This window comes from Calypte anna, chromosome 8 (genome assembly GCF_003957555.1).
Source record: "Calypte anna isolate BGI_N300 chromosome 8, bCalAnn1_v1.p, whole genome shotgun sequence".
In the NCBI taxonomy this organism is placed as follows: Eukaryota; Metazoa; Chordata; class Aves; order Apodiformes; family Trochilidae; genus Calypte; species Calypte anna.
The window spans coordinates 30066667-30086155 of NC_044254.1; the positions used below are offsets into that span (position 1 = coordinate 30066667).

General features: G+C 42.8%; 1 protein-coding gene across 1 annotated transcript; it reads right to left on the reverse strand.

The window, feature by feature from the left end:
• Positions 1 to 3054: 3054 nt before the first annotated feature.
• Positions 3055 to 12352, reverse strand: DEPDC1 (DEP domain containing 1). Its single transcript, XM_030455375.1, has 11 exons — positions 12254 to 12352; positions 11245 to 11510; positions 10584 to 10734; positions 9766 to 9884; positions 9299 to 9429; positions 8994 to 9041; positions 8434 to 8574; positions 6271 to 6443; positions 5194 to 5370; positions 4743 to 4928; positions 3055 to 3195 (listed from the first exon to the last, which is right to left on the reverse strand). The coding sequence occupies exons 1-11, from the start codon at positions 12323 to 12325 to the stop codon at positions 3055 to 3057; spliced, it is 1605 nt and encodes a 534-aa protein (XP_030311235.1). The 5' UTR covers positions 12326 to 12352.
• Positions 12353 to 19489: the final 7137 nt, after the last annotated feature.

The window sequence follows — 19489 nt, forward strand, 5'->3', positions numbered from 1 at the left end:
GAGCCCCACACTGATCCCTCCCTGTCAGTGAGCCCACCCTGGGAACAGAACAGGCTTTCACCACCAAAATCCTCCCTGGGCTCTGGGAGGTTTTGTCTCACCCTTTGCACAAAAAAGAGCTTTGAATGTTTTTCTGAGACCTAAATTCTTCCCAAACAGAAGTGATTATGAAGGGAAAAAAACCAAAACTAACCAACAAGGACAGGGAGGAGGGAAACGGAGCGTGCTGGGTGCTTGGCATGGCCACTCAGCCCTTCACTGGTGGCCACCATGCTGCAGGCAGACCTGGCCTGCTCCCACACCCACCCAGGGCAGGGAGAAACTGTTGTGACCTGGCTGAGGCACTGAGAAACTTCTACCGGCCAAGAAAGCAGCAAGAAATGAAACTGCTCCATCCTGCACCAGCACCAGTCCTGCACCTGGAAACCTGAGGGTATCAGAGACAGCAGGAGCCAAGGGGATGTTGGTGTTGGGTATCAGCATTCACAGCCACCAGGTTCCCCCCCAACCCTCATTTTGGTCCTGTCTTTGGAAGCTCCAGCCCCTTGGAACAAGCCCAGCAGGGTTAGGGTTAGGACAAAGCCCCTGGGAGCAGCATCACCCCTGATGGCTGTGTCCATCCTGTCCCCTCCCCTCCCCTTGCTCCTGTGTCCATATGGGGGCACGTGCCAGCCCCTGCAGAAAGCTGGATAATGCAGAATTTCTGGGGTCTCACACCCATAAAGCAGGATTTTTACAGAGCATTAACACTCTGCACAGCAGACATCAAACTGCATCTCCAGCAGAGCAGAGAGGACCCGAGGATGGCTGTGAAAACCCAGCTCCAGCACCAGCAGCTGTTTCTGAAAACAATGGTGCTGTAAGGAGCCCTTTCCATGATTAATGAGATTAGGAAGATTACTGCTCTCCCCCTCCTGGGAGCCCAGGCTGCAGGATGAAAACATTTCGTAATGCCCATCCCCTGGGGCACTCTTCCTGTGCAAAGAGAGGGATCAGAACAGTGGGAAAGGAGAAAACTCAATCATGACTGCACCTGAAGAGGCCACGTGCCAAGCAAACAGCTTCTTGTTTGCCCAGGACAGTGTCTGAGGAGCTGGCAATTACACCTCTGATAAGCATGTCCAGTTTAAGTGTTTTCTAAAAATTATTTTTATTAAAAAAAACCCCAAACAGTCTGGGCAGTTTATATGAGCTTGATTTTTCTAACTAAAGGTCAAACAGCCAGTGTGTTTGCATGCACTTGCAGTGTCAGTTTTCAGAACAAAACCATAGAGGCAATTGGAAAACCACTCCCTGCACACAACTCCTTCTTGCAAAATGAAAAAAACGAGGAAAGCCTCCAGTGAAACCATTTCACTAAAGAGAAAATTATAGTTCAGAGAAAGGTTGAGATTAAATTTGTATCTGCCATTTGTTTGCAATGTTTTAATTGTCCCATAACTGCCACTTTGTCTATTTATTCACATTTTTGTTAAGTTCTGTCAGAACCTTAGACAGAAACATTAAATAACATGGATCAAGAACTCTGAATGAGGGCAGTCTTTTGAAAGCTAAATCCTAAGAAATGTGAGCTCCTTGCCTAATAAGTTGCTTAACTGGAGCACATAAATAAATAAAGCATTTACTCAACATGGAATAGGTTGAGAAAAATTAGAAGCAAGTTTAGGCAGGAGCTGGAGGTTTCAGAGCAGGTGATGACAGGCGTTGGCATCCAGGTGTCTACAGGACAGGAAAAAGCAGCAGTGCTCTGGCTCAGACTGGGCTACTCTTGGCCCCTCCTTTCCCCAGCCTGCCTCCTCAGAGGGAAAAGAGCAAAGTGATAACATTGCAAAAGAAGTGTTGTGCCACAGACACTCCTCTTATTAACAAGAAAAAGCCAGCACCACCCTGCAAAGCAGACCTCAGAGTAATGTGGTGTGTATGAGTGTGTAATTACCAGATGCAGAACGCAAAGGTGGTTTTGCCTCACTTTGCCAGAAAGAAAACAACCTGGGAGCACAAGAGCTCACACAAAGAGTAACACCCATCTCCCTAAAACACCAGATCCCATAAAGCCTCTAACAAAACAAACCTTACAGTGGAAAAAAGAAAAGTTGGGAGTTTAAATGTACCTTCTCCTGCAGTCCCAGGCTGCAGTGCATCCCTTCCATGCTGCATGCAGAAGCTGATGGACCCATCCAGGAGCAGCACTGGCACTGAAGTGGGACACTGCCACCAGCTCCTTCCCCAGTTCTAACACAGCTCCAAGTGCAGGATGGATCCAGTGACTGACAGCCAGGGCATCCCAGGAACTGGAGAGGCTCAAGCACAAACACACAAACAGTCAACATTTGTCAGCCTGGACTGCAGGGATGTGGCTGAGGAAAGTCAGGGCAGGTAACACACATAGAGGAGATGAATGTTGCTCCTTCCTTGGAAGGAACAGTTATATAACATAGAAGCTTTTGATATCCATTTATATCAAATATATAATGACATATTAAAAGCCTACGTGAAGTTCACAGATGAGATGAACACGTGTTATATGGAGTCAGAGATTTTATTTATGGCGAATTTCTGGCTCCCTTGGAAACAACAGAACAACTTTTAAATTAGTTCCAACATAGAGAAAATAGTCGTGTTTTAAGACAAATATTTGATAACAGAAAGAAGGCACTTGTTTGCAACACACAGACACTTCAACACGACACAAAACTACGATAAATGGCACAAATTCCTGAACAGACAGTAACAAGTTCCAATATGCATATCAGTTTCTCATATAAAACCATCTATAAATTTTTGGTTACTAATAGCTTTATGCTTATTTCACATTTATTTTACTGAGCACAACATACTGTAATAATTTGTAAACAGATAAATACTTATTTCTCTCTTGGCAGTCACCCAAGAGTTATTTGCACACAAAAAGAGTTACTTTGGCACCTTTCAGCAGTGTCCATGTAAACATTGCTTCCTTGTACACACACACAGAGCCACCACCAAGTTTCTGTAGCAAGAGCCCTTTGGTAAATCATTCACACACCCATCCATCAAACAAATAATGTGGTGGGGTTAGTATCTTAAGCTACGAAATCTTGGTTTCCTTAAGCTGAGCATTGGTTGCTTAATGGTGGGTTTGTTGTCCAGTAGCATTGCTTCATTTTCTGTCCTTGGAAATCTGTTCTGGTAGATTAGAGGGTATTCCTTCTGGAACTGGAAAACACAAAAAGCACAATTTAAAAGAAAATACAGATCAGGCTCCACAAAAGCCCCATCCCTGCAGGACTGGAGCATGAATCACCTTGTAAGGATGGGCACCAGCAGGAGGGGTGAGCAGGGCTATCAGCAACTACAGCAGCTGCTCAAAGCTATAGCCCTTTGATCCCAGCTGATAAACAATGAGTCCAGCAGAAATGATGAAATGAGCAAAGCTTCTCATCTCAGTGTTGCCAAGAATTTGTAGCTGATGTGAAAAACTGTTCCCACTTTCTGCATCAGTGTTCTCTGACCAGCACAGCCAGCTCTCTGACAGCTCCTCCTCTTGAAGCTGGCTTTCAAGAACAGCAATAAATGAGTTTTACCCCCATGGAAGTTCAGATACAGCAGATTTGGAAGGCATTCTCTCAGGAGAGCTTACTGCCTAACCAAGGGAGTTATTTTTCAGTTTCTCCAGACATACAACCAAAAAATATATCTGAGTTCAGATATTTCTTCAATATTTTGTCTGTTCCTCATGCAAGGCCTTGGGAAGGAATGACTAAAGGTAAAAACATCTCTGCCTCACTCAGAGCTCTCTGCTGATGGATTCAGCCTAGGGAAACAGCATTCTGTAACTCTGAGTGTTGGTTCTAATCTTTTAGTTACTGCCATGGGCTTTCCCCAATTCAAAGGATCCAAACTGAATCACTGCTCCAAAAACTTGTGGTTTATCCCAGCCCAAATGACAAAGCTCCTACAGAATTCCCATGTATTTGTTACAAACTTTGCTCATCTGTGGCTCTTGCAGTACAAGCTCCTTCTGCACTCTGGTAGGATCCTGTCAAAAATTTAAGTGTCTACTTGAAGTTTTACTATTCCCCCTCCCCACTTCACCTGCTTTAAGTTAAGTGTTGCTGTGTATCACTTCCTACTGCTTCCTTCAAGTTTTCATGGAGTGTAATTAACTGCTCTTCACATGCAGGAAGTTTTAATGAACTTGAACAAAAAGCCCAGCTTCCCTTTTTCCAGAACCAGAAAGTTTTCACAGCCCAGAGGAGTGACAGTGTTGCAGAAGCTGGAGGAGGGGCACCAAGCAGAAAGAAATGTGCTTGCTTTGAAAAGCTGCTTTCTCCAATTTGAGTCACAAGACTTGCTTAGGAGATTCCAGGACAAGCACAATACTATTCAATTAGTCAGAAATATTTGCCAAAGGTTTTCTGAAAAAGAAAAAACCCCCAGCCTGACAGAACTGCTGTACTCTAGCATTAGGCAGCATGTTTGAAGACCATGGGAGTGACAAATAATCTTGAGTGATGTTCATGTTACACACCACAAAGCTAGGCCCACAGCAAAGTGTTTCAGTATTGTGAACAGACAGAGCTTGAACTCTTAGAGGGGAAAAAAAAATAAATCCCTTTTTATTGACTTTAAGCCCATCCACAGCATTTTAAGTTTAAACTTGTCCAGGCAGTGCTGACAGGAAACCCTACTCTCTTTCTGCTGCATGTCAAGTAATGGAGAGTAGTCTCAGAAGCAGATGAAATGCTGACCAAGTTTCTTACCTGTTTTAACTTCTTCTTTTTGTCTTTCACAGACAAGTTTTTATCTTTGATAATGTTCTCCAAGAGCTCTGCCACTGCAGCCTGAGAGGTAGAAACCTTTTGTTCTTCAAACTCCTGAGGAGTTATTTGCTTGCAGTAGGAGTATGTTGGCAATATGGCACACATTTCTTCCCTTGGCAGTTTGCACTGAAACAGAAGTTGCAGAAGGATCTGCATGTAGTCAAATGATTACAGATTATTTTAAACAAGCATCCAGGCACACTAACTCACAGGGACACCACAAGTTGCAATACTTTATCACAAAGCTAATACCTAGTATTGCAACAAGAGTTTGATACAAGTTTACACTCAAAGTAGAGAGGTTTTATTTGCAGTTTTCCCACCCTACCTTCAGAAGGAACAAATATTCTGCAACTCACAAAGGAACATGAACTCCCCTCATGCCACCAACCTCAGCCATCTTCATGTACTCGATGTGATCTTGCACTGCAACCTGCAGGTAAGTTGGCACCTTAAATATCTCTTGTTGATGGTCCATCAGAAATGAGACCAGTCGTGTAGAGAGCAGCTCATCCAGATCTACTTCTTCTGAGCAGCAAAGCACACAGCGGGAGAAAGTCTGGATCATCTGCAAGTGTTGAGCAGATCATTAGCACAGGCAGGTGAGGGATCTGCTTCTTTCCCATCTACACAATGAGCTCTTCAATTCTTCTATTGCAATCTCTCTTGCCTGCCCCAAGAGGTCAAGAGGAGGAAACCTGACTATTTCCAACGAGGATGAAGTTATAAAGTCACTTCTTATAAGGTTAGACTTGTAGTTTCTAAAATTGAACAGTACTCTCAAGAAATACACATTTTAATGAGATAAAAAGAAGTGTTTCCTTGTAGGAAGGTGTTCATATTCACTTGACCACCTGAGATGCTAAAAAACCCCACAGAGCCAGATCTAATGCACACCAAGATCCAGTCTCAAATGGCTTTAAAAGCAATGTCACAGGTTTCACATTTCCAGCTGCAGTAGGCTTACTTTTTATTACCATGTGCAGGTGCTTTATTGTTTTATCTCAGCTTGTTTGACAACAATCTTGAATCATTCCAGTGAAAGCTTAAATTCTAATCTTTAAACTCAAAAAAGCAGGAAATTGACTTCTTTCAAACTGTTTTTGTTTCACATACAGAAACACTTAGCCCAAGAAAGGTTTCCTACAGACATTTTGCCAACACCTTTTATGTTAAAGGGCAGTGTGGTGAGAAATCAGACTAAACAATCTTTAAAGAAATGACTTCCCCAAGGAAACAAAAGAAACATCAATATTTGAAGTGTATTAGGATGGAGACAAGGAAGTGCTGGGTTCAAGCCAGATTTCTGTACGTATTATGGAGATAAGTAAAAAGCTGCCTTTTAATCAGCATTTAGCTGCCAGGAGAGAAGTACTCAGGACTGCTCCCATTCTCAGCACTGCTCCAGCCGTGCTGTGGAGGGTCCGAGCCTGGTGCAGGGGGGGATGGATGCTGGATTCTGTCTCACCAGAGCCCGTGTGCCCATGGCATCGTGCAGCCGGGGGATGGCGGTGTTGGCGCCGAGCCGAGCGCCCATGCGCATCAGGAGCTGCAGCTTCCGCCGGTTGGGTGGAGGGAGCAGCAAGCAGCAGATCTGCAGAGCTTCCACAGCAAGTCTCTCTAAATGAGGCTGAAGGAGATCTACAAGTTAATTGGAAAGATGGCTGTCAGCAAAGTTTGAACCAACTTTCAGGGTATTTTTATCTCGGTACATTTCTTTTTTATCGGTACATTTCTGTTACCCTGATGTATAGAAAGACAATGCTACATAATCTTTCTTTGGTGGGGTCATATTTAACTTGCTTTGTTATGAGAAACTGCTGGTACAGTTAAGACCATAATACTTAAGATAGAAGGACATTAAGTACTTTGATTTTAGACCATAATAATTAAGAAATTACACTTACGTTCTTCCCAGAAGTATTTCCAGACACTGTGTCTCAAAGATCAGAAAAAGGCATCTCCACCAGGCAGGTTCCCTGCCTCACTTTTAGTGTCCAGGTCAGAGTTACTGAGCACTTACCTGAACAGAAAGGTGAAATACTTGCACATCAAGCTGAAAGCCCCAGCAATGCTCCATGCTACTCTTTGCTAGCAGAGGTATGAGAGCCTGCCTCTAGACAGGGCAACCTACCAACCAGAAATCCTGTCCTTTAAACCCCAGGTTGTGTTATATGCATATCAAAACCCCAAGCAATGGTGCCAAGGATGAAGGAAGCAGAGATTAGTTAGACAACACAACATGCTCCAGAAAGCCATCTTACTTTGCATGCCAGTCAGCACATGAGAGTGAGTGAGAGAGGGTTCTGAGAGCTCTGTGGTGCTTTTGCAGAGTCTCTTATTGACAGTGATACCAGAAGCCTCAGTCCTGCAGTCCCCAGAAGCAGCCACCCCACAGGGATGTGCCGTTTGTCCTTGCCCACAAAGCTGATAACTTGGCTTTACTGTGATTTCAGCAACTGGCATATTAATGCTAACACAGCTTCTGGAGTTCCTCTTGCCAAGTAAACTCTGAGACCTGGTTATGTGCTTTGACCTGGGATTTTCACCAGCCAGTGCTTCACCCTGAGGAGTTGAGGCAGAGAGTCTCCTGATAGCACAGGTTTGTTTCTGACACAAGTTATTAGACCCAAGCTGCAATACAGGATGAGCTTTATGCTCACACACTGGTGACTGCTTCCCATTTCTTCTGCTCTGGATGGTGTCCACATCACTTTGCCTCAGGGAATCAGATTCTCCCTCCTGACATCTGTTTGAAGTGGTGCCTCCAATTCCCTCCAAAGAGTAACATCTGGGCCTGAACATTCGAGGGGGATCTTCTTCATCCCTGAAACCTGAAAGATTTTGACAACTTCCTCCTGTTAGATTATCAGCACCACCTTGTTTACAGGCCAGGTGATATTGCTGCAGCTTCTTTGTACACAGTTTTTGAATAGTAACCTCTCCTGAAGACAACTTCTTCCGGGAACCTTCGTGCTCTTTCTTGGTTTTGTCAGGCTCTTTGTGAAGCAGGCTTAAAAGAAGACACTCAGTTGACTTGAAAGAGTTCAAATGAAGAGTTTTTGAAGGTTGTGGGTCACATTTCTCATCTTGGACAGAACGTTTTCCACTGCATATAACTGGAATTGTGATGTAGCCACACATAACTATCAGAAAATGAAATATAAATTAAGATGCAAGTGGTATGAAAATGAACAAGTTCAGAAAGAAAGCTGCTAACTGAACAGAGAAGACAACAAACACAAGACACCAATTTATAGTCAACCCTGTTAGTAAAATATAAGAACAACACAGTTCAGTCCAAAGCAATCAAGATAACTGCAACCAACATGCAAGAATAAAGCAAGTCAACACACTGCAGTAGAGAGGAAGAGACAGGAGGGAGCACATGTTTTTAACTTATGGTTATTGTGCATGTAGGATGTTAGCTCAGACAGTGCTTTGTCCAGGATACTGTGAGACAGAACTGGATTTCAGCTAACTGTGCTACAGAGGGGGGGCACTGATGATCTTCCTCAGATTCAAGATGCCGTACAGATCAGGGGGTCAAGCTCTGCTTTGAATTACAGCTTTGTGCCCAAAGTTCTATCTACTTACAGCTTGCACTGATAGCTTCTGAATTCATACATACCTAAAATGTTTACAAAAAGTTCATAGTATTCAAAAGTAAGCAGTGGTTCAGGGAGGCTGAGAAAGTAATCAGCAACTGTTCTGAACACATCCCGTTCAAACCCACTGTATGTTGGTTGGCTTGTGTCATTATTTCTGGGCCCTAAAAAGAGGGGAAGAAAGAACATTCACAGAAGTATTCACTCTCACAGTGCTGCTATTAAAGTATTTTTTTAAAAGCAAGAGCAGCTTGGTTCTTGTAGGAGTGACTACTTCACAAGAAACACATCATGTCAGCACCATACAACTACTTTACTTCAGCACTGTGCCACTTGTAAGCAAAAATAACATAAAATATTCTAAATAGCCACTGAGGAGCTGCTCTTGGCTACTGAAATAACATCCTTAGCATGTGTTCCCTCTTTTAGGTTCCATTTCTGTGCCATAATTTGCTGTGTATTGCTTTTGTTCTCAACATATCAATGCACTCAGAGGATCTGAATTTCCAAAACATCACAATTAATCTTAACCTGCAAGTATATTTCACTTTCCAGCCAGTTTCCTTGAACTTTGAAGACTTACAGTATGCCAGGCATTTCATAGCTGACAGCACCCAGTGGGGGAGGTCCTCTGAAATAAACAAACAAGGACATTATTTATACATCACCCAAACTATGAAATTTAAAACTCATGTAGTTACATGTTTGTAATTTAAAAGTGAATGCAATACACCTATAAAACCTTCCAGACAGATATACAGAACTGTACTGTGGTTTGGGACAGAAGTGTAAAAGACCATGAAGCACATGACTTTATTTATTATTTACTGTTTCTTGCAATTAAACATCACAGAATCTTTAAACAAAATGAGAAAAAAAAAATCTTACCTGATTTGTTCTGCAGAATTACAACCCCATGTTTGCTTGTGTTGGTCATGTTGTATATGACATACTCAGGAACTATCTGTGCTGGCTGCAAAATTTCCTCTAAAGATGGGAGACCTAAAATGGTTTGCAGACTGTGGGAGGAAAAGAGCAGACACTGCTTCAAAGATTTGTTAGTAATTAATGGAAACAAGCCCTTTCCATTCAAACACCAGTTACCTGGAAAGCTTGTTTGCTGGTTAATTAATTCTCACTTTCATGAGGAAAATCTGAATACACAATTTTTCTGACAAACACCAAAAACTAGTAAAAAAGATACATTAGAAAGCATATGTAAACAAAAGGTTAAATAAAAATATTTAACTTAAACCATAATTATAAACATTTCAAAAAAACTTTGCAAGCCAGAAACTTGATCAGGCCATTACAGACCCAGAGCACACCCCCAAGAAGGTACTTGTATTACTTACTGTATTACAATTATATTTCTCCAAGTTTCTTTCACATATTCCTGGCTTATTTCCTTCCCATGCAGTGTGTCTTCCTTTTTTTCTACTGATACATCTGGGTTTGTTTTTTCCAAGTTTTCCTGAAAATGAGTGGTTTATATCACAAGGTAAAGAAGCCTTTTTTTAAATAATGCAAAATTAAGCAACGATTGCTCTGAAAACATAGGACATGCTTCAGAACAGTAAATTCCAAAACATGACTGATGAAGTAACCCCAACAGCCTGAGCACTGAAACGTGTGAATAACCAACCAAAAAGTAAAAAAGGACACAATGAAGAAGACACCTACTTACCTCAGACCTTTCCTCCTGCTTGGGTAACACATTTGCATAAATAACACTTCACCCACCCCCATTTCCCTTCCCAAGAAACCTACTGCCAGTAGGAAGTTGATAAAACAGATTCTTACAGGTTTAAGAGCAAAATTAATTTCTTCTGTTGAATGCATAATCCCTTCCACTTGCTGACAGCATTGTAAAAAATGCTGTGTTACAGTTTAGTTTGAACATTTATGGACTAGTTAATAAAATTCCTTTTTGTCTCTGCAAGAAGAGAAACAGCACACCTCACCAGAAACCTTGGTTATAAAATACAGCTTTGTCTTCTTATTACACCTATCCAAATACTTTTCACTATCTAGGAGAAACTTAGCAACTCAGTTTTTCAGCTAGACAACAGAACATTGTCACTAGAAGAAGATTGTTTCTAGGCATGTGGTTTTTTTAAGAATAAAGGAGTTACATAGCAACTACAATCATGTAAGAAATGTAAGTTATTACCAGAGACTGCAGTAGCTCATGTTTTTTCAAAGTTCTTTTGGATAAATGTGGCAGCTTAAACAGTCTGTCTTTGTCCCTAGAGAAATTTTCCAAGTTCTCTTTTGGTGGACATGAGCCTGGTAGAGGTTTAACTGGAGATGTTGAAGGAAACCTACATGGAATAGGAGATATGTTATATACCTTTACAAGAGATAAAAACCAGAAGAACTCACACCAAAACTATACCCTACCAATGAGATTCCATAAGATTGTGAAAGGATTCAGGAAAGTAAGAAGAAAAATGTTGAAATTTTGTCTCTAGAATCTACTTCCTATTATCATGCTGTAAAATTGCTTTGGACTACTTGATTGCAAAGTGAGGGTCATGAATACCTTTAATTTAGGAACTCAGGAGGACTGTTTCCCACTTAGACAAAAGCACTTGAGGGGAGCACACACAGCAGGGAAAAATTCTGCTAGACAAAAATCAGGGCACAGGATGTATGGTCTGTACTGCAAGTCAGAGGAGGTACAACACTGAGTGGACTGAAACTGTGCTAATTATTAATTCTTGGCCAACTGCTCTACCCAGAACAAGGTATTTTTGAGGACCTGACCATTAAGAATGTTAAGCAACGTTCTCAACTTGAAGAGCTCTGTGAACTGGTCTTCATTTCAGTACCTGTACAGCACACCGTTGTCTTCTAAACTTTCAGATCCCCATCTCCCTTTTACATCCTCAATTACGTGGTTCTTGAGAAACTTTCTCAGTAACTGAACCGTCTGCTGCCTGGTGACTTCAGGGCCAAAGTTACTGTTACTCCTTAGCACTTCATGAAGCCAGTCCACAGCTTCTGATGCAGTAAAGCAGCTCCCGTGTTTCTTGAAGCGCTGCCTGTGTTTCCTCAGTGGCATGCCTGCTCGGAAATACTTTGTAATTTCATTCCACTGCATGGGAAACAAAACACCAAAGAATGTTAAGACTAAAGGCTGGACTTGGCCACTGTAAGCATTAATTAAAGCAATACTATATTGGTAAGCACATAAATGAAACACAACATTACTGCTAACAAATATTGAGTTATCACTACATACTGTATTATTGGTAGTTACTACTATTCATACTAAGTAACTTAGAAACATGAAAGTAGCTCTTCAAAAATACATAAACCTTTAATTTACGTTTTCACCTCATTCGTCTAGAGCTGAAAATAAAGTTAAAGTTTTACAAAGTTTTATTAACCCGACCCGTACCCGCCCGGCATTTACATCAGACGAGTGTCCTGAGGCACTGTCAAACGAGCCACAGCCTTCCCGCCTGGGGAGGAGAGAAGGCCAGCTGTCAGCGGACACAAACTCCACTTTTAAAGCCCTCTTCTCCTTTCCTCTTTTCCTCGCACAAAGTCGGAGGACACTGCCCTGGGCGGCCCCGCAGCCTGCAAGGAGCGGAGCGGTGCCACGGGGCCCAGCAGGGGAGAGTCACGGCAAAGGGGAACCCTGGGCTGAGAGAGGGGGAGTCCGGGCGGAGTGAGGGGGAGTCTGGACTGAGTGAGGGGGAGCCCCGGGCTGAGAGAAGGGGTGCGTGTGTGTGTGTGAGATGTCTGAGGAGGGGCGCAGGCTGCCACCTTTCCTCCTCCCACAGCCCAAACCCGCCCCCGGCCGGCTCAGCACCCTCGGCCCGCCGTCCTCACCAGCTTGGTGGCTCGGTAGGGCCCCGGGGCGGCGGTGCGGCAGTCGTTGTGGTGGCAGTGCCGGCTGTCCATGGCGCAGGGCAGAGCCCTTCTCCCCTGACAGGGCCGCCCCTCAGCCCAACGGTCGCTGCCTTCTCCCGGCGGTTTGAATCCGCGGCGCGAGCCGCCGGCCGAAGCGGATTGGTCGAGGCGGGGGTCACGCGCCGCCCGCGGGCGCCAGGCGGGCTCCTGAGGGGCCGTGAGGGGAGAGCGGGCTGCGGGGCAGGCAGGGTGCGGGCGGCTCGGTGGATGGCTTGCCCTCTGTCAACTGCGGGATTAGCGTCCCCCCCGAGCAGCCGCAGAGCTCTAGAGGCACCGTCGGAGCCAGACGGAGTTTTAAGTTTACTGCTTTCTCCCAGCGGCACGAACGGCGGTAAGCCATCCCTTGGCCTTGCCTGAGGGAGGCGGTGGTGCAGCTGAGGTGATGGCTACGTCCCTTCCCTGGGCTGGGATAGCTCCCTTCCCTCCGGGCAGCGGTGCGGTGGAACCCGCGTTCAAGCTCGTACAACAGCCCCAGGTCAGTCCTGAGCAGAGGTTTGAAAGCTTGCATCTTCCCCTTGGTTATTTGTTAATGTAAGGGAAAAACAGCTCCCTTGTGCTTCATGACCTGAACTTGGTTTGTAGAGCAAGAAACACCTCAAGAGGCAGGAGTAACACATAAATTGCTGAGGTGCTGTGAGAGCAGCACATAGCTCACACACAACTTCTTTAACACATACACTAACTCGTTTTGGAAGAAAATACATTCTTTCAACTCCCCTATGGATTTCCTGCAGGTACAAGGTGTACTAGAGACCACCCTCCTGAAAAACCAAAGGAACCAAAGCCAACACTAACATAGCTTTCACAGTTTGTTGGCTTTTTTTGTTTCTTTCTTTTTTTTTTTAATGTTCTCTTCCTGTAGACCAATAATAAGCTGGGAGCTATAAATACCCCATGAGTGTTTTATCTCATCTTGACATAACCATTCGTTGCTCAGAAATTTCAGGCTCTCCAACTTTTATAGTCAATAAAAGCACGCAAATACCTCAGATACTTTTATAAGAAGGGATAAAAGCAACTGTGCTCCGAGAAAACCAGTGTGACAAATAGATTTAAGCCTTGAGAACGAGAGCTGCAGCCAAGGAAAAGCAGCAGAAATAAAAAAACTAAAACATGCAGCACCCTGGATGGTGACTGCCCACATACCAGGTCTAGAGCAGCCCTGAGGAATCCAGGTGCTCAGCTACATACCCTGCAAAGGCAGAGAAGGCTTTGGGGTACTTAAGAAAGAAGTTGCAGGAGGCAGTCAGAGCTGGATCCGAATGAATCCCTCAGATCTGTAGCACCCCCGCTGGTGAGCCAGGAGTTGTTGGCTTAGGAGTCAGTATTGTAAGCGACTCAACATCCAGTGAAGCTGTGCTGTGTTGCTTACATTTTGCATCTGATTAGAAGAAGAAAGACTTGGAACCTCTCACTGGATTCAGAAACTTCTGAGATGCTCTTCATCACTTCTGTATTTCAACAACTCGCCTCCCATTTTCCTCTGCAGCAAGATTGCCTGCTGGTGAGGGGCTGCCAAGCTAGAAAGTAGTATTGATTTTTCCAGTGCCCCAGGCTCTAAACCTGTTCAAGTGTATAAATCAATTTGCTGATTGTTTTAGGAATATCTCCATGAGTAAAACCTGCAGAAAGTGATGACCACAGCTGCTTCATTATGGATTACTTCCTGGACTCCCTCTCTCAGATCATTTAAAAAATATAATGCTTGATGAGTTTGCATTCAACCTACTGCCTACAGGTGATCTAATACAGTTTGTAAAACTTCATATTAGATCAAGAAAATGGTTTTTAGGGACATACATGACAATTACAGGAAAGCTGATAATTGGAATAGTGTGGGAAACTTTGCAGTCCATCTTCTTCATACTAGTTTAAGCAGTGTTATACTGTTGTGGCCTCAAGTGTTTTAATTAATTTCCAAGGAGAACAAAACTAAAGTTCTTTCTGGTTTTACCATTAAATGTCAAATCTTCTCTTTCTTTTAGGTTTCCCTACTTAAGAAAAAATATGACAATGCAGAGGCAGGTGTTCTGTGTATTTATCACCACACAGTTGTGAATAGATGCAATCAACTGGAAATCTAAACAGGTTTTTTTGAAATTATGATTGGAGAGTACCTTCAGGCCACTATAATTATTCTTAGAGCCAATTTTATGGCTTTGTAGTAAGATTTATTTGACTTCCAATGCTTTTCTTTCCTTTGTTCTTATGAGAGAGCACATATACCTAGTGCAGCCCTGTACCAATAGAAACCCAGCTTAGCTATAGGGGGGATCAGGGGCATTCTTTACATAGAATTCTGCAAAACATGGGAGGGAAAGTGATGGGAAAAGTAAAGCATTATTTTCTGATCACCAACTGATGTTGGTGTCTGCTACGAGTAACAGCAGAAGGTAAAACAAATAGAGATTAACGGAGTTCAGGTGAAATATCAAGGTTCTGGCTGTCCCCCTGGGTTGTTTTTCACTGTGTGTTAAGAAACAACAGAGATGTGCACTGTGTGCTGTGGGTCTTTCTCTTGCTGATTTCAGAGGCAGGAATAAAGCTAATTGGAAGTACTTAATATTGATCTGCTGATGTTTAATGCAGCTGAATTAACATTCTTGCCCCCAAGTTCAAACAGAAAGTGATTTTAAAACATAAGGAAATAGACTGTGGAGACTGCTGGCAATACCCAACCTTTCTGAATTTGTCATTAGGGACATGAAGCCCTGCATGGGCTGCACAATGTTTGTTAAGTGCTGTGAGGACCTCAGAAGCATGCCTTGCTAATGTGCTGCTGCTTTTCTTTCATGCACATCTCTTTAAATGTTGATTTTATGGAGATAGCTTCTATACTTAACAGTAGCTGAAACAAATTGCCTGATACTCAGTGAAATGAAACAAGAAGCATAAAAATGTGAAACAGCTGAGAGATGTGAGTCCTTAATGCAAAGTCCTCATTGTGTCAGTGAGATAACAAGACCTCAAACATTTACATTTCCAGATGAAACATTTAAGCAGGTTTCCCCCCCCTAAAAACATTATGCATCATTTTTTGATGATACTAAACAGCAAGAGATTTTTTTTAATGTAATACAGACTTCGCAAGAGCAAGATTTTGTAGACAAAGAATCCAATCCAAGCAGGATGTGCCTGAGGGAAAAACCCACACTGAAGACAAAGTGCAACAATTACCCTAATTTCATTATAAATTTTTTCCTTAGGAAAGCAATTCTGTGGAATTTACCAGCTTTCATTTAACATTTCAGCTGATTTGCTGCTCTCTGGAGATGGAATGACTGTACTTTTGTAGTGACAGTGCAGACAATTTTCAGGAGGATTGGTGTGGGAAGAATAGAAGAGAATGCCTGTGAAAGTTATCATGAAAATGTGGGTGAGAACTTGAGAGAAAAGAATATCAGTTTGGAGTTATATTTTTCTACTCCTGGAGGAGCTGCACAGCAGATAGGGTCAGTAGCTTGGGCAAAAAGCCTCTTGGAGGGGAAGACTTCTGCAGTAGTGTGGAAACCCCCAAACCAACAAGTAGGATAAAGACTGCTGCTGTCTGCGCTTGAATGATTACCTGAGATCCCTTGTTCTACCCATCCAGAGCTTAGCAACATCAAACACTTTCCTCTCTCCCACAAATGGTGAGGAGTTCTTTGTACCATCACTCCAAAACTTAACCTTAGCCCTGTGTTATTTTCTTTCCCTTCAATGACAAGGGGGTAGCACACTGGTCTGCCTGCACCTTACTGATACTGAGAAACGCCCTATCCCTTTTCTCACCACGTTTTCACATCACCCAACATACTCACCTGGTCTCCTGCCTCTTCCCTTCTTCATCAGTTAAAAAGAGCCTCCTGAGCTACCTGGGACTCTGCCTTTTATCCCCATCCTCTGCTAAATACAATCTGGATCCCCTCTGCTGAGAGGTGGGATCACTCCCCCACTCATCTGTATGTTATCAGAGGTAATGCAGAGCCTATAAAGCCCACACCGACTGCCCCCAGGCCTGGCTCTGGGACTTCCTGGCAGAGTTCTCCTGAGGGGTTGTCTGAGAGGGAGCTCCGAGGTTACAAGCTGTCCTGATACCTGGTAGGAAAATGTTACTCCCTTCCCTCCTTGGTTGTAGTAGCTCTTTTGTAGAGGTTTGGGAAAACGTGCTTGTGTTTTGTAGGAGTCATAAAAAAAAGGCTCAAGTCTTTAATGATACCACTTTTTAATAGATATGTAGTCCCTTGACCTTGTAGGAGTTTAGTTTGAGCTCTTATTTCACTTTTTACTTTTACTTTATTTTTACTTTAAGACTGTAAATGCCTCTTAGGAGTTTTGAGTTGAAGAGAAAAATTAAGAAGGCATGTTTGCAACATTTGGTGTAGAAATAATAACTGTTAACCAGCCATTTGGTATTATTGGTTATTAAAAAGAAACAACTACCAAGTGGATGAGAGAATTGTGCAGAATAGTGCAAGTATTTATAGCAGGAGTAGTTGTAAGGTGTTCTTTACACCCCCACAGGGTGATATGCACAAAGAGCCTTTTTGCAAGGAAGAAGTCATAGTGTTAAACTTGTGCAAATAATTAAAATGTGTATGAGGCTGTGTGATCTCTCAATTTTCATGGATATGGAGCTTGGAGCTCAGTTTACTTGGGTTAGTTTCAAGTACAGTTTCAAAGTCTTGCAGAAGGGTTTAATCTATAATTAACAACTAGTGCTTGCAACCATTTCAGATGAAGGCTGTGGCTTTAATGAAAGCCTGTTTAATTTTTAATAGGAGTGAAAGATGTTCCATACAAAATGCCATAGCAGTATCCATTTTAGCTGCTCTACCTGAGGGTGTCAAGTATTGATAGTGTATCTGAAGCCCTAGCTGTATATAAAGGCTTTTCCTGTATGGACATTTCCTGGCTTCAAATGTGCTTAGCTAACACTGATAATGTGAGGCTGAGGTATTTATGAACCAGTCATAAATTAGAGCCCTTTTGCTTTGGCTTTCATATGTTATTTATTATCCTGTGAAAGGTGCCTTTTTTTTATATACTGCATCATAATATGTTAACTAACTTGTGCCTTTTCTTCCCCAGTTATTTGGCTTAAGATTTAATTAAATAGTGATGTTAAATCTGGTTTAGTAGAGGGATTCAGCTGAGTTTGCTGGCTCAGGTGTGCAGGATGAGGACTGGAGTAGTTCGGTGAATCCAGTGCTGGTAGGTGTGGGATCCAACCCATTCTATCACACAGCTCTGAATGGAATCTTCTCTCCAAACACGAGGGAATAGATAAGGATAAAACCCTTGGGTTTTATCTTCTCTTTGAAAAGCATTTCTTAAATAATTCTGGTTACATCTATAATAATAATTAACCCACCCCCTCCTTCCTTTTATTTGAATGTTTTATGGAAAAGTCAAGTGCCTTTTGCTGTTCTTGGTCAGGCTGATCTATGGGCTTTTGGAGAATGTGATGAAATGGAAACCTGACAGTGCCTCAGATTATCTAACAGTCTCATCCAGGAAGGCTGGACATCCTTTAACTTTCTGAGTAAAAGAAATGGATGCAAATAAGAGAAGAGCTGCATGGGGTTGTAATCAGGTTGTGGGTTTTTCTCTGGGTGGGTAGAGAGTAGAGTTACGGCTCACTCTAAAGGAAGGAAACAGCTATGTGCAAATCTTGCAACTTCTGCACTGGGTGACATCCACTCTTGAGGTGATTTCTAGTGGGCAAGGTGGGGCTTCCTTTTTAGTATAACAGCACATGAAAGTTTGTCCTGGTAATTTAATAGCTGTATTTGTATACTAAAAATTTTGATCTCTGGTGTTTCTGGTGTTGTTTCTCTGAAGACAAATTCTGCATTTTTTCCAATCTTATTTGTTCACATGCTTCTTACTAAATTCAACTGAAGTACTCCTGTAGTTTAAAAGAAAACTGATTTTCTGACTCTGTTCCAGGCCTTTAAGTAAGTTACTTCAGATATAGGCATTTTCTCCCCATTTCTCTTGTCCACCAAACTATTTAATTTAAAAAAAAAAAGCAAAACCAAAACCAACTACATGCAGTGTTAGTGAGGTTGCTCTGAAAAACAACCCTTTTATTCAGTTGCTTACAATTTGTTGCTTTTCATTTGTGATCTGCCTCACAGCTGTTCCTGGTTTTCCTCACAAATTAGTTCATCAGATCTATTATTCTACAAACGTGTAGCAGCTGTTGCTCAAATCCAGCCTGATTGCACATGCCCTCTGCAGTTTCACTCAGTGGGTTTACTCCAAACATTTTGTTACTGAATCATTCGTTTGGTCATAACCATCCTTCCAAAGCATACATTAAAATGCTCCAGAGTGTGGCACTTTGGAAGGCAGTTGCTCAGAAGACCAAAGGATGAGGTCACATATGGATTATGGTCTTCTTACCATATGGATTGCCAGCTCCTGGCTGCTGGTAAAGGGCAGGTACCTGTATCAGAAGGGGGAGGGTGCTCAGGGTAAAGTGTTTGTTGTCATGGTGTTTGGAGGCCCTGGGGAAACAGGAATCTTGTGCGTGTGTTCAACTTGACGATTCTTGGTGCTTCACTCCCTCTCTGCAAGCCTCTGAAATACAGATGTTCTTGGAGTGGAAAGTGGCTGTCAGGCATGTTAAACAACAGTTGGGAAAGGGGGATGTTGGCAGGAGCAGAGGAAGAAACCCTTTTGATGACTAGGAAACATAACTAAATATTTACAAAGCTTTTCTTTCAGAATTTTCCTAGATCTTCTGTAGTGTCTGAAGAGCTCCAGCATAACCCAGGTAGCTTTTGGGTGCACACAGCATTGAGGTCATTACTGCTGGTGTTGGCTGTGTTGCTTCTGTAATTTGAGGCTGCATTCTTTTAATTAAACTATCGAAGTGCTGTGATGTAATCTAGAAAATCAGAGCAGACAAGTAATCCCCAGGGAGAAAAAAGCCAGAAGTCAAGTGAATTCAGGAACCTACTGTAGGATGTCTGACTTGTTAAAAAGAGAACAGGAGGAGACCTCTCTTTCCTGGCTGCTAGCCCCGCCTTGCCTTCGCTCTTTCTGCTGAAGGGATGGATTTCTGTCACACGGTGGCGGTGGTGCTTTTTTTCCCCGAATCCTGAGAAGTCGTTTCTAAGACCAGCTGGAGCAATGCAAGCTGCTTTACTTGCTGAGTGCGACTTA